Source organism: Cervus elaphus, chromosome 4, assembly GCF_910594005.1.
Source record: "Cervus elaphus chromosome 4, mCerEla1.1, whole genome shotgun sequence".
Taxonomy (NCBI): domain Eukaryota; kingdom Metazoa; phylum Chordata; class Mammalia; order Artiodactyla; family Cervidae; genus Cervus; species Cervus elaphus.
The window spans coordinates 60,295,920-60,311,585 of record NC_057818.1 but is presented as its reverse complement, the minus strand read 5'-3'; the positions used below and the strand labels follow the sequence as shown (position 1 = coordinate 60,311,585).

Genomic DNA, 15,666 nt, shown 5'->3' with positions numbered 1-15,666 from the left:
ATGACCCAGGAATACCACTCCTGGGCATACACACTGAGGAAACCAGATCTGAAAGAGACATGTGCACCCCAATGTTCATCACAGCACTGTTTATAATAGCCAGGACATGGAAACAACCTAGATGCCCATCAGCAGACGAATGGATCAGGAAGCTCTGGTACATATACACCATGGAATATTACTCAGCCATTAAAAAGAATTCATTTGAATCAGTTCTCATGAGATGGATGAAACTGGAGCCCATTATACAGAGTGAAGTAAGCCAGAAAGATAAAGAACATTACAGCATACTAACACATATATATGGGATTTAGAAAGATGGTAATGATAACCCTATATGCAAAACAGAAAAAGAGACACAGATTTACAGAACAGACTTTTGGACTCTAAGGGAGAAGGTGAGGGTGGGATGTCTCAAGAGAACAGCATGTATATTATCTATAGTGAAACAGATCACCAGCCCAAGTGGGATACATGAGACAAGTGTTCAGGCCTGGTGCACTGGGAAGACCCAGAGGAATCGGGTGGAGAGGGAGGTGGGAGAGGGGATTGGGATGGGGAATACATGTAACTCCATGGCTGATTCATGTCAATGTATGACAAAACCCACTGCAATGTGGTGAAGTAATTAGCCTCCAACTAATAAAAATAACTGAAAATAAAATAAAAGGTCCGTGTTCATTCCAGCCCCAAAGAAAGGTAAGGCCAAAAAATGCTCAAGCTACTGCACAATTGCACTTATCTCACATGCTAGTAAAGAATGCTCAATATTCTCCAAGTCAGGCTTCAGCAACACGTGAACTGTGAACTTCCAGATGTTAAACTGATTTTAGAAAAAGCAGAGGAACCAGTGATCAAATACCAACATCATCTGGATCATTGAAAAAGCAAGAGAGTTCCAGAAACACATCTATTTCTGCCTTATTGACTGTGCCAAAGCCATTGACTGTGTGGATCACAATAAACTGTGGGAAATTCTGAAAGAGATGGGAATACCAGACCACCTGACCTGCCTCTTGAGAAACCTGTATGCAGGTCAGGAAGCAACAGTTAGAACTGCATATGAAACAACAGACTGGTCCCAAATAGGAAAAGGAATACATTAAGGCTGTGTATTGTCACCCTGCTTATTTAACTTATATGCAGAGTACATCATGAGAAGGGCTGAACAAGTAGCACAAGCTGAACTCAAGATTGCTGGGAGAAATATCAATAACCTGAGATATGCAGATGGCACCACCCTTATGGCAGAACGTGAAGAAGAACTAATGAGCCTCTTGAGGAAAGTGAAAGAAGAGAGTGGAGAAGTTGGCTTCTCCATTCAGAAAACTAAGATCATGGCATCTGGGTCCATCACTACGTGGCAACTAGATGGGGAAACAGTGGAAACAGTGTCAGACTTTATTCTGGGGTCTCCAAAATCACTGCAGATGGTGACTGCAGCCATGAAATTAAAAGACACTTAGTCCTTGGAAGGAAAGTTATGACCAACCTAGACAGCATATTAAAAAGCAGACACATGACTTTGTCCCCAAAGGTCCATCTAGTCAAAGCTATGGTTTTTCCAGTAGTCATATATTTATGTGAGAGTTGGACTATAAAGAAAGCTGAGCGCAGAAGAATTGATGATTTTGAACTGTGGTGTTGGAGAAGACTCTTGAGAGTCCCTTGGCCTGCAAGGAGATCCAACCAGTCCATCCTAAAGGAAATCAGTCCTGAATACTCATTGGAAGGACTGATGTTCAACCTGAAACTCCAATATTATGGCCACCTGATGTGAAGAGCTGACTCATTGGAAAAGACCCTGATGCTGGGAAAGATTGAAGGCGGGAGGAGGAGGGGACGACAGAAGATGAGATGGTTGGATGGCATCACTGACTCAATGGACATGAGTTTGGGTAAACTCTGGGAGCTGGTGATGGACAGGTGTTTGGATGCTTTAATGGACTGGAACCTGGTGGTCCGGAGTCATTCATAAGGAAGTGAAAGAGCAAAAGTGGTTGATAGTCCCTGGTTTACACCGAGGACCAATAAAGCCCTTGACACAGGGCTTGTATCGCTCATGAAGGCACAGGGTGCCCTCTCGATGGGAACTTGAAAGCCCATGTAGGTGAGTGAGTACGATGGGTCTCTATGCTCCAGAGAAATAGCCGGGGGTGGCGGTGTGGTGGGGAGGGGGTGGGGAGTGAGAGAGAGGAAAGACACGGGAACCTAAGCTCTGATGGAGCAAATGTGCTTTAATGAACTCTTTGTGATTATGTATAGGCTGTTGTACAAGGAATTTCTTTCGACAATGATAAAGATCAGAAAACTAAATGTGCAGCAACCCTTACCGAGGGAACGAGGGATTAACAACAGTCATAAGGTCAGGAGACAATCCATATCTCAAAAAAGAGGATCGAGACTAAGTTTTGTCATAAGGAGAATGTTTACTGATGGAGACCCAACCCTGTCTCCCACAGTGACCCCAGCTCTGGGACCGGCTTGCCTTTCCACTGATAAAGAACAGAGGATTTATGAGAAACAGCACATAGGAATCCTCCCATTAAACATCCCCTGACAATTCTCCCTTATTTATTTATAATATTTGTTAAAAGGGCTCTGACCATTTGAGTTTGTTTAGTTTTAACCATTTTTGCATGAAGGCAACAGTAAATGACAAATATAATTGTCAAGACAATCACCAAAATTATAGTTCCTGACCCGATGCTGTGAGTGATGCTTTGAAACAACCTGTATGGGTCTAGCCCAGATAATCGATCAGCTAGTTGTTCAGCTAAAGTTTCCAAATGAGTGGAAGAGGGCACATTTTTAGAAGAGGTTTCAAAGATTTCTTTTTGTAATACTGTACATTCAGAGAGACATTATCATGTATGTTTTGTAAAGGAAATTTGGTTTGTTCCCAGTTGTAGGCATGATGATTAAATTGAACAGGAGTAACACAAAATTGAGTAGAATTCCAATCACATTTTAGTATCACCTGTTTTTGTATATCTATTAATTGATCTCCAACCCATTTGATGGCTGTTTTCAGTTCTTGTATTTCATCTTAAATATCCTCATCTATCTGAGCCTGAGTGCCCCAAATAGTATGAGCATCTTTAGTCCAATTTTGGATAAAATTATGTGTTTGAATTGAGGTTTGTAATGCAATGCCATTGATGGCAGCAGTGGTGCAAATAGCTATTAATCCCAAATGCTGAGAATCAGCCATCCAATGAATCATTTAGATCACTGGAGCAGTTTAGTAAGTAACCAGGAAGGAAGTCCAGCCATGGGACCTTCTTCCCAGGACCACTGGAGATTTATTGGTAACCACAGACTACGTCGAGATCGAAGAATCAAAAGGGAATCATTTCTTAAGGAAATAGAGGAGTTAAGACAAGTATATAATTTGCAATTTATACAAGTTACAGAACATAAAGTCTTAATGAATTCTAAGTTTCCTATAGCTACAACAAAAGGAAGTGGAACACAGGCTTGTATAACTATGATTGATGATAGCAAAAGAAATAATTACTATGACTCTGATTGGTCCCTGTGAATTGTCCAGTCTAGGTCCCAAGTTCTTCAGTGCTTGCTGCAAGTTTCCAGATGTCCCATTGTTTAGGCCCAATCTGTTTATCAAGGATGATTTGAGGGCGAGAACGTGTCATTTCGCCATCAAGCCAGCCAAGGAGTCCTTTTCATGGCAGTGTTTCATTGAACTGTTGGTAATCTTTTCTGTTACTTGAATAACATAATCACATATAGTACTGTTATTATAATCTGAGCAGTTAGATAGCCGTATACCACAGGGTCCCCAATCAAAAATGGTGTAATTGGCCATAAACATTAATTTCCCTGATTCAGCTTGACATCTATCTCAGTAAATAGAGTGTATTTAATGTCTTTATAAGTAAACCCCTTACATTCTGACTTTTGTCCTCTTCCTAGAGTTTTGGTAGTGTTGACATGGTTTTCAGAAAAGGACAGGGCAGTAAACAGTCCAAGCAATGTGTGGAAGTTCTTTTTTGGAGGCAGGATGAAAGCCCGTGTTTGTCGACTGACATTAATACATAATTTTGTTGTGCCCATGCATAAAGGAAGGATTTCATAGCCTAGAGAAATGTCAATTAGACTTCCTTCTGTCTCAGGATGAGAGGGTCCCTCCAAGCTCCAAGGAGGGGGCATATGTGTTGAGTCATTAGTGGATACGATTGGTCCTATATCTGTCCATTCTAGAACCTACAATAAAAAGGGGGGTTAGGTGCATAAGCCCAATAAGTGTGGTCAATCAAGTCAGCCTGAGTGGGGGAAGCAAAAGCAAGCAAAGGAAGCATAGCAAAAAAAAAATAAAAAAAAAAAAAATCAAGATTCCGAGGCATTCCCTGCTGAGAAATCAGATTTTCAACGTGATTAGTAAGGGTTTTTATCTGTCCCCAAGTAGGGAGATCATAAGGTCGATGACGTCGAGTGTGGCATTTTTTGGAAATGTTTTAAAGCCACCATGGCTTGTACTGGAATTTCTTCCTCCTGAGGTTTCAGTTGTTTCGTCTCAAGTTTGAATGTTGGGGGCCCCCTTAGGTCGAATCTTCCGAAGAGGAAGCCATGTGAGTTCATTGGATCTATCTGGAGAAATAGAAGCATACCCCTTTCCCTGTAAGATTAGTTTTCTAGATTTCTATTGATTAGTTAACGTGTCTTGATACCAAATGGGAAGAGGAAGGGAAGTGTCCTTCAGTGTTTCAAAATGTTTTTCTGCTTTTGTCAGAATATCTCCTTGCAGTAAGTTAAAAAAAATTCAAAACAAATAAAGCTATATTAACAATAATTATAGGCTTAAAGAACATATTGCATTGAAATCTAGTAGAGTCTGCTCTAGATAAGGAAGATAGAAGTGTTCCTATCCATTTCCTGTTTAAAAAAACAAATTTTTTTTGTAGTTTCTGTGTGTGACGTGTTTGTTTAACTATGTCTCGTGTTTGTGGATTACAAGGATGTCTGTAATGTGTTTAATAGAGAATGAAAGCAAAAATTGTTTGAACTGTCTAGAAATACAGCCAGGGCCATTGTCTGTTTTTATAGAATTGGGTGTTCTCATTATTGCAAAGTAAGCTAAAAGGTGGGTTATAACATGTCGTGTAGCTTCACCTCGGAGAGGTGTGGCCCATATAAAAGAAGAATTTGTATAGATCAAGACATGTAAGAAGGAAGAGGATGAAAGTTCATGGCAAGGAGGTACATGCATTTGCCATAAATCTTTTTTCTGTTTTTGTATTCATCATTTCAATCGTCATTCCTTGTACCTTTTTATTAAATATATATATATATATTATTTTTCTTTAGCAACGATGAACTGTCTTGTATATTAGCATTTTATAGATTGGTGAATATACTTATTATATTATATATTATAATATATATTTATTTTTATATATGTAAATATACACACACATATACCATAATATTTAAACAATATATTTATTATAATATAACATAGTTATATATCTATTAATAGTCCAAAACTCTTTAGGTTTTCTGTAAGAAAAAAGATCTGTAAGAGGAAAGTAGTGTTCAGTGATTAATGTTTTAAAATCTTATTTTATTTGGAAATGACCTAGCTATTTATTGAATTTTTATTATTTAGTTTAGCATTACTCTAGAAATTTAAGTTATCCCAATCCTAAGAGATTATTTTAGATTATAATGATAGATTATTACTTTTAATAGAGTTTATCTAAAGGTTTTCATCTCATATATATATATATATATATATATATATATAATATTTATATATATATGGAGAGGGAAATGGCAACCCATTCCAGTGTTCTTGCCTGGAGAATCCCAGGGATGGGGGAAGCTGGTGGGCTGCCATCTATGGGGTTGCAGAGAGTTGGACACGACTGAAGCGACTTAGCAGCAGTATATATATAAAGTATATCTTTTTGTTGACAAATTTAGTTTACCTTAAACCTAGGCACAATAAAAGTATTATATAATGTTGATGACTTAAGATATGTCATAATTAGATTAGCAAACAATTTAAATTATATTTATATTTAAATCAACTCTACATTTTATTTCAGCCTCTTGATGAAAGTGAAAGAGGACGGTGAAAAAGTTGGCTTAAAGCTCAACATTCAGAAAACTAAGATCATGGCATCTGGTCCCATCACTTCATGAAAAATAGATGGGGAAACAGTGGAAACAGTGTCAGACTTTATTTTGAGGGGCTCCAAAATCACTGCAGATGGTGATTGCAGCCATGAAATTCAAAGACGCTTACTCCTTGGAAGGAAACTTATGACCTACCTAGACAGCATATTCAAAAGCAGAGACATTACTTTGCCAACAAAGGTCCGCCTAGTCAAGGCTATGCTTTTTCCAGTGGTCATGTATGGATGTGAGAGTTGGACTGTGAAGAAAGCTGAGCATGGAAAAATTGATGCTTTTGAACTGTGGTGTTGGAGAAGACTCTTGAGAGTCCCTTGGACTGCAAGGAGATCCAACCAGTCCATCCTAAAGAAGATCAGTCCTGGGTGTTCACTGGAAGGACTGACACTGAAGCTGAAACTCCAATATTTGGCCACCTCCAGCAAAGAGTTGAATCATTGGAAAAGACCCTGATGCTGGGAGGGATTGAGGGCAGGAGGAAAAGGGGACGACAGAGGATGAGATGGCTGGATGGCATCACCGACTTCACGGACATGAGTTTGAATAAACTCTAGGAGTTGGTGATGGACAGGGAGGCCTGGCGTGCTGAGATTCATGGGGTTGCAAAGAGTTGGACATGACTGAGCGGCTGAACTGAACTGAACTGAAACATTGTATTTAATATTGAATATTTTTCAGTTCACAGGAATCTGAATTTAAATAGAGCTCACTTAACTTCATATTATCAAAAAAAAAGACATACATTGAGACACAGAAAAATTTAGATAGACGGATAGAGATAGTTTTCCGCTTGAAAGTAAAAAAAAAACTTTTTTTTTTTAGTTCTTCCAATTTGTTTATGACTGGAGTCACAGATAGAGTGGGCTGTGTATCCCAAGGGCATGATAAGAGTTAACTTATGGCTTTTTCCTAGGCCTGTTTTTGTTTCCCAGGCAGAATTGAAGCTTCAAAAAAGGATTTTAACAAGTTAACCTTTTCATAACTGCATGTGTAAGAAAAACCGGTTTTCAGAAATGATTTTATTTTAATCATTTTTTTCTGGCGTCTAAAGAATATCATGGCCATTCAGTGTCAAAAATGTCATTTTTCTTTTTTATAGTCACAGTATATCATTAATGATATATGCATGAGGGAATTGTTATCACATTGGGTGTAAAGCCTTGGCTACAAAATTCTGACAAATAGTGCGACTGTTAAGCATATCTTGAGGTAACATAGTCCATTGAAATCTTTTATGAGACCCAATATGATTAGGATAAGGGAGAGAGAAAGTGAATCTCTCCCAGTCTAAAGGGTGTAGGGGTATATTGAAAAAGCAATCTTGTAAATCAACAATAATAATATGCCAATTTTGAGGAATAGTAGTAGGTGATGGGATCCCTAGTTGCAATATACCCATAGGTTTCATAGATGCATTAACTTTTCTAACGTCTGTTAAGAGACACCGTTTTTTAGATTTCTTTTTTATAACAAAAATAGGAGAGTTTCAAGGAAAGCAAGCTTCCTCAATATGTCTTGATTTTAATTGTGTGTCTATAAGTTCTTTAGCAGCCTGTAATTTATCTTTCATAAGGGGCCATTGCTCTGTCCAAATAGGCTCGTCATTTTTCCCTGTTATTTTAATAATTGCTTTGTTTGTTAAATGAGCAGTGGCCCCTAGGAAAAATGTGGAATGTATATCTGAGTTTGCCACTGCATAAGTCAGTGTTTCCTATTAGATTAAGGGGTGCATTTATCACATAAGAAGAAGGAAATGGCAACCCACTCCAATATTCTTGCCTGGAGAATCCCATGGATGGAGGAGCCTAATGGGTTATACAGTCCACGGGTTAGCAAAGAATCAGACACAACTGAGCGACTTCACTTCACTCACTTACCACATAAGGTCTTAATGTTGCAGGTTGGCCTTCTGGTCCGTCACAGGGGTATATTTGAACACTTTGATAGACTTCTTGCATTTTGGTTTGAGAAATTCCTGCTATTTGGCAAGAGACTTTTTGTATAGGCCATGATTTGGGCCATAAGTGTTTGGAAACAATAGTAATATCAGATCCAGTGTCAAGGAGACCAGAAAATCTTTTACCATTAATTTTTATATTTATATTTGGTCAGGCATATTCAGATACCAATGATGTCCATAAGGATTGTTTCTGGTCTGTACTGTTGAATCTGCCAGTCCATATATCATTAGAGGAGTTAATAGAAATGTGTTGCTAACAATGGTCCATCTGGTCAAGGCTATGGTTTTTCCAGTCACATGTATGCATGTGAGAGTTGGACTGTGAAGAAAGCTAAGAGCTGAAAAACTGAAGCTTTTGAACTGTGGTGTTGGAGAAGAGTCTTGAGAGTCCTGTGGACTACAGGGAGATCCAACCAGTCCATCCTGAAGGAGATAGGTTCTGGGTGTTCATTGGAGGGACTGATTCTGAAGCTGAAATTCCAATACTTTGGCCACCTCATGCAAAGGGTGGACTCATTGGAAAAGACCCTAATGCTGGGAGGGATTGGGGGCAGGAGGAGAAGGGGACGACAGAGGATGAGATGGTTGGATGGCATCACCGACTCGATGGGCATGAGTTTGTGTGAACTCCAGGAGTTGGTGATGGAGAGGGAGGCCTGGCCTGCTGCGGTTCATGGGGTCACAAAGAGTCGGACATGATTGAGTGACCGAACTAACTAAGGCAAAAGAAGTAATTGAGCAAATTTGTCCTCCTTTTTGAATTGCCACAGAATCTGAGATGACATCATGATTTGAAATTCTCCTTTAAAATCTGAATTAATTATTCCAGGGTGAACAGCAATTCCTTTACAAATCAAACTAGATCAGCCGAGTAAAGACCAAAGTTTTGTGGGGGTGGGGGCCCAAAAAGTCCGGTAGAGATTGTAGAAGGGACTGCTTGAGGGTAAAGGAGAAAATCATTTAGGGCTGATATATTGACAGCAACACTGCCAGATATTGAGGGTTTGAGGGAAAACATGGAATTTGCCCCTGGTTTTTGTTGAAGGGGACCTGGGGGGTCCCCTGCTTGGAGTTTCCTGGAATAGGTCTTCCTTCAATATCAAATTTAGATTTACAATCTTTGGCCAATGCATTCCTCTATGGCAGTGAGGGCAAATTCTTGGCGGTTTTGTTTATTAACCCTCTTAGAGCAGTCCATTTTTAAATGGTTTTTAATCTCTACTTGTAAAGCATCCTTCATTTTCCTTTCTAAAGGCAGCAGCCGTTGTCTCAGCTACCATTTGCATCTTTTGAGTTTCTGATCCTAGATTGAGACAAACCTTCAAATAATCAATAATAGTCCCAGTCTCATGAATTGGAGTGATAGCTCTTTGACATTCCTGATTTGCATTCTCATAAACAATTAATTTCTCTAGCTGTCTTTTGGCTTCTTCTCCAATTACAGTATGGGAAATAGCAGTTTCTAATCTAGCTAAAAAATCAGCATACTTTTCATTAGGTCCTTGTAATATTTTGGTGTAGCTACCTGTAGGCTCTCCTTGAGGAGTAATATGATCCCAAGTTTCAAGGGCCACTGTTTTTAATTGTTCGTGCAACAAGGAAGGGCATTTTATTTGAGTTTCTATGGCATCAAATTGTCTGGTGTCAGTTAACATTTCAAAAGTCATTTGGTTTTGGGAGTGCCAGCTCAGTAATTCTTGTTAGCATGATCTCTGGCTATATCATGAAACCCATTGTCCATTGAAGATATTCTCCTGGTTTAAGGAGAGCTTTTACTAGAATTCGCCAATCATAGGGAATAAAGTTTCCAATGGAAGATGCCACAGCATTTAGAAGCTCTTTAGTAAAAGACTAATGTGGGCAATACACAGTTAAAGACTTTTTCATTTGTTGCATGTAAAAAAAGCTAATACCCCCCCCCCCAAAAAAAAAGCTAATACCTTCATATTGAGGTATTATGTGCCCTTGAGCATCAGGATTTCTTAAAACTGGAAAGGCAGAGAAACCATCGGGTTCAGAGACTTGTGATTGCAAAGCCAGTAATTCAGAGAGTTTCTGTCATGGAGGAGAGTGAGTACATACCAATTTTTTGCAAATATGAGTCTGTGCTAAGGACTTCTCATTATTATTTAAAAAAGGATTGCCAATTTTGGTGTCAAAAAGTGTCTCATGAGAGTCATTGTTAGAATCATTAGTTTCTAGCGAAGGAGAGCCTTCTGGATTTGTGCCTGCTGGCAGAGGAGGAGCATTCGGAGCAGCCGGGGCAGGGTTTGTAGGAAAATTCTGAAATATTTTATGTTGTTCTAATTGGACCTTTTGTAAAGTTTTATCATTTAATTTATATTCATGTAACAAGTGTTCTGTCTGTTGTCGAATATTAGGAGGGCTAGAAGTTACCTTGAAATGGCAGAATTACAGCTTTATTTATTTTTTTTGACATTATTTTATTTTATTTTATTTTTTTTATTAGTTGGAGGCTAATTACTTCACAACATTTCAGTGGGTTTTGTCATACATTGATATGAATCAGCCATAGATTTACACGTATTCCCCATCCCGATCCCCCCTCCCACCTCCCTCTCCACCCGATTCCTCTGGGTCTTCCCAGTGCACCAGGCCTGAGCACTTGTCTGATGCATCCCACCTGGGCTGGTGATCTGTTTCACCATAGATAGTATACATGTTGTTCTTTTGAAATATCCCACCCTCACTTTCTCCCACAGAGTTCAAGTCTGTTCTGTATTTCTGTGTCTCTTTTTCTGTTTTGCATATAGGGTTATCGTTATCATCTTTCTAGATTCCATATATATGTGTTAGTATGCTGTAATGTTCTTTATATTTCTGGCTTACTTCACTCTGTATAATGGGCTCCAGTTTCATCCATCTCATTAGGACTGATTCAAATGAATTCTTTTTAACAGCTGAGTAATATTCCATGGTGTATATGTACCACAGCTTCCTTATCCATTCATCTGCTGATGGGCATCTAGGTTGCTTCCATGTCCTGGCTATTATAAACAGTGCTGCGATGAACATTGGGGTACATGTGTCTCTGTCAATTCTGGTTTCCTCAGTGTGTATGCCCAGCAGTGGTATTCCTGGGTCATATGGCAGTTCTATTTCCAGTTTTTTAAGATATCTCCACACTGTATTCCATAGCGGCTGTATTAGTTTGCATTCCCACCAACAGTGTAAGAGGGTTCCCTTTTCTCCACACCCTCTCCAGCATTTATTGCTTGTAGACTTTTGGATAGCAGCCATCCTGACTGGCGTGTAATGGTACCTCATTGTGGTTTTGATTTGCATTTCTCTAATAATGAGTGATGTTGAGCATCTTTTCATGTGTTTGTTAGCCATCAGAATCACAGCTTTAATGAGAGCCCATGGGGCCAGAAATCGATTGGGATATTTTTTTCTCCATTTGGTGGCTCATTCAACATTTTCTTTGATCCCGGTACCAAATTTCTGCATCAAAACTGTCTTTATCAGGGAACCAAGGATTACAATTAACCACTGTTTAAAGGTAAGCTTCTATTTGTTGGTGCAAAACCAAAAGTCCCTGAGCTTTAAACAAATGGTGAAGTAAAGTAGAGAGATGATGGGCTTTCCAGCCATTTGAAGTTCAGTAGAGAAATAAGGGGGCTTTTTAGCCATTTGACCCATGTCTTAGTACTTACTGACCTCAATAGGCCCTGAGGCACTCCGTCTGAAATGCCACGTATACCAGAGTTCCTGTTCTCGGTGCCACATGTTGGGATCCTTTACTGGATAGAGAGTGAGAGAGAAAAGGCATGGGGACCTAAGCTCTGATGGAGCAAAGGTGCTTTAATGATCTTTTTGTGAGTATATGTAGGCTGCTGTACAAGGAATTTCTTTCAACAATGATAAAGTTCAGAAAATTAAACGTATAGCAACCATTACCAAGGGAACAAGGGATTAACGATGGTCATAAGGTCAAGAGAGAATCCATATCTCAAGAAAGAGGATTAAGACAAAGCAGTTTTCTCATAAAGAGAATGTTTACTGAAGGAGACCCAAGCCTGTCTCACACACTGACCCCAGCCCTGGAAGCAGCTTGCTGTTCCACTGATAAGGAACAGAGGATTTATGAGAAATAGCACATAGGAACCCTCCTGTTAAACATCCCCTGTCAGACAGGGAGGCCTGGTGTACTGCGGTTCATGGGGTTGGAAAGAGTCGGACACGATGAGTGACTGAACTGAACTGAACTGAATCAAATACCTCCCAGAAAACAATGTCAAGGACTTGAGGGTGTCACATGTGATCCTATGAAACATTTTTTAAAATAATATCTATCCTTCTGAAACTATACCAAAAAGTTGAAGAGGAGGGGGACACTCTTAAATATATTCTATCAGGCTATCTCTAGGCTGAAATCATTATTATAATGAAACACTACAGAAAATTACAGATCAATTTCTTGATGAATATGGTTGAAAAAAGCTTCCAAGAAAATATTAGCAGACAGAATTCAACAATCTATAAAAGGCATCATAAATGATTATCACACAGCATTCTTCAAGAGATGCAAGATGTTTAAAAATCCACAAATCAATCCACTTGATACACCACATTAAGAAAAGGAAGAGAAACACAAGATTGTGTCAGTAGAGGTAGAAAAAGCATTGACAAAATCTAACATCCATTCATGGTAAATACTCTCAGAAAAATGGGCACAGAGAAAATACATCTCAACATAATAAAGGCCACTTATGGCAAACCCATATCTGAAAGCTTTTTCCTCTAAAATCAGGACCAAGGGAAGGATGCTCACTCTTGCCACTCTGGTTTAACAGTGTGGAGGTCCTAGCCACAGCATTTGGACAAACATTTAATAAGAGACATCCAACGCCTAAGAGAAGAAGTAACACTGTCACTATTATAGAGAAACGATACTTTATATAGAAAACCCTAAAGTATCTACCAGAAAACTAATTAATGAATTCAGTACACACACACACACACACACACACACACAGTGGAATATTCCTCACCCCTTAAGAATACAATTTTGCTGCTTCTAACATAGATGGACCTGGATATCATTCTGTTTAGTGAATTAAATCAGACAGACAAAGACAAATACTGTATATTATCACCTGACATATGCAATCTAAAACTAGTACAAATGGATGAAAATAACATAGTAGAAAAAGACTCTCGCACATAGAGAATAAACTAGTGTTTACCAGTGGGGAGAGAAAGTGGGAAGGGGCAAGACAGATTATAGATTCAGAAGTACAGACTACTATGTACAAAATAAATAAACTACAAGGACATACTTTACAGCACAGGGAATAGGGCCAATAGCTCATAATAGCTTAAAACAAAGTATAACCTATATATTGAACCACAATGTTGTACCTCTGCCACTACCATAATACTGTAAATCAACTAAAATTAAATGAAAAATTTAACATAAATGAAGAGTTCTGCATTGTGATATGTGGTTGTAATGGCAGTCACATTACAATAATTACATGTAACAAATTACCAGATCTTACACTTGAAATTTACACAATGTTATATGTCAAATATATTTCAGTTTGAAAAATCTGCTGAAATATAGTTTTCTTTTGGCGTGTTTTTTATTGTACTTCACTTCAAATTCCTCATTTCTACATGAAAATAATTTAACGTGCTAATCTCCCTGCAGGACTCTTTCTAATAAATAGTGCCATCTCTGTTAACATTTAAATCAGTTCTAATGAGGTGGATGAAACTGGAGCCCATTATATAGAGTGAAGTAAGCCAGAAAGAAAAACATCAATACAGTATACTAAGGCATGTATATGCAATTTAGAAAGATGGTGACAATAACTCTATATGCAAGACAGAAAAAGAGACACAGATGTATAGAATAGATTTTTGGACTCTGTGGCAGAAGGCGAGGGTGGGATGATCTGAGAGAATAGCATTGAAACATGTATATTGTCAATTTTGAAACAGATTGCCAGTCCAGGTTTGATGCATGAGACAAGTGCTCAGGGCTGGTGCCCTAGGATGAACCTAGGAGGGAGGTGGGAGGGGGTTCAGGATGAGGAACACATGTTAATCCATGACTGATTCACATCAATGTATGGCAGAAAAACACTACAATATTGTAAAGACCTGTTGTTTATTGCCTAAACCTGAACTCCTTTTCTACAAGAAAACTTCACTGATATATTCATATTTCATGACAATATATTTCAATTGGTCTTTATATTGAAGAAGATATTTGGCATGTCCGGTATAATATTATCTTGAGATTTCAAAATTTAAATTAGGATTCTGAGGGTGAATAAATGAACTGGCAACCAATCATTATAGAAATAAATAAAATTCACACTTTTCTCATAATAGTAGAGGATTTTGAATTTCTTATCCCAGCAAAATAGAGCCTGTGTACACTGGAGTTATGGCTCATGAGCAGAAAGGGGCTGACAGTTGGGAAACACGCTGCAATGATTATAGTGATGTCCACAAGGAACTGGCTGGGCTGATCAAAAAGAGCCAAAAGAACTTGACAGATGGAGGAAAGAATATAAAAGTAGACAAAGGTGCTCCCGAGGAGAAGGATGAATTTAGTAGCTCTGGACTCAGGGGAGGACCTGGAGGAGGCATGAGTCCTACGAATGTGCTGGACCTGCTGCTTATGTCTGTACAGGATGAGAACCATGGAACTGCCAGCCCAGAGCGTGAGCCCCAAACATAAAACATCAGGGAACAACAGCAATGCTGCAGACAAGGCGTCTCCAGTTTTGTCAGTAAGAATAGAAAAACAGTAACCAAAATCTTTTTCCTCTGTGATGTTTTTGTCACTCCATTTGCCAGTCATATGGAAAGGAAAAATGACATTTACCAGCATTTGCAGGATCCAGCACAGGAAAATAGAGAGAACCATGTACTTGGAAGCTGTTACTTTCAGCACTGCCCACCTGGAGTTCCAGGGACTGATCGTGATCACCTGAAAGACACTCAAGAGGCAGATGCTGCTGATGGACACTCCCCTCCCCACTCTGTGCAGAAAGAAGAGAAATTTGCAGCCAACATCACTGCGGATATGCTTTGACCCAAAGACTGCCATTGTCTGGGGGACCCCTTTAGAGAGGAGGACCAAGGAGTTGGCCACAATCAGGTGCTTAAGGAACAAGTCTGTGGACCTTAACCTGTAACCCATGAAGTGAAGGATGATATAACTGCAAAGGAGTGAGAAATTCCCCAGAATTCCAACCACGGTCTGTGTTACGATGATCATGCCTATTATTAAAAAGCTGCTGGCCATCCTTTCAGTTCACAGTCACTGGAACTTTTGAGTTAGAATGTCCTGCGTGGGAATATGAGGCATGGGTTACGTGCATCGTGTCAACTGAAATACAATATTCTCCATTTAACAATAGTTCCCACTTGGAAATATTTGCTTCTTGTGTTTCTGGTACCAGCAGCCTTTAAAGGGTTCCATGTATAACATTTAAAAGAACTAATATGTAAAATTAATCACTGAAGATACTCATGTGAGCCCTTCTTTATTCTTCACAAATTGA

The 15,666-nt window shown here is 39.0% G+C and overlaps 1 protein-coding gene across 1 annotated transcript; it reads right to left on the bottom strand.

Annotated features, from left to right (window-relative positions):
* Positions 1–14,465: 14,465 nt before the first annotated feature.
* LOC122692835 (vomeronasal type-1 receptor 4-like) lies at positions 14,466–15,407 on the bottom strand. The gene has a single exon (XM_043900649.1). The coding sequence runs from the start codon at positions 15,405–15,407 to the stop codon at positions 14,466–14,468; it is 942 nt and encodes a 313-aa protein (XP_043756584.1).
* Positions 15,408–15,666: the final 259 nt, after the last annotated feature.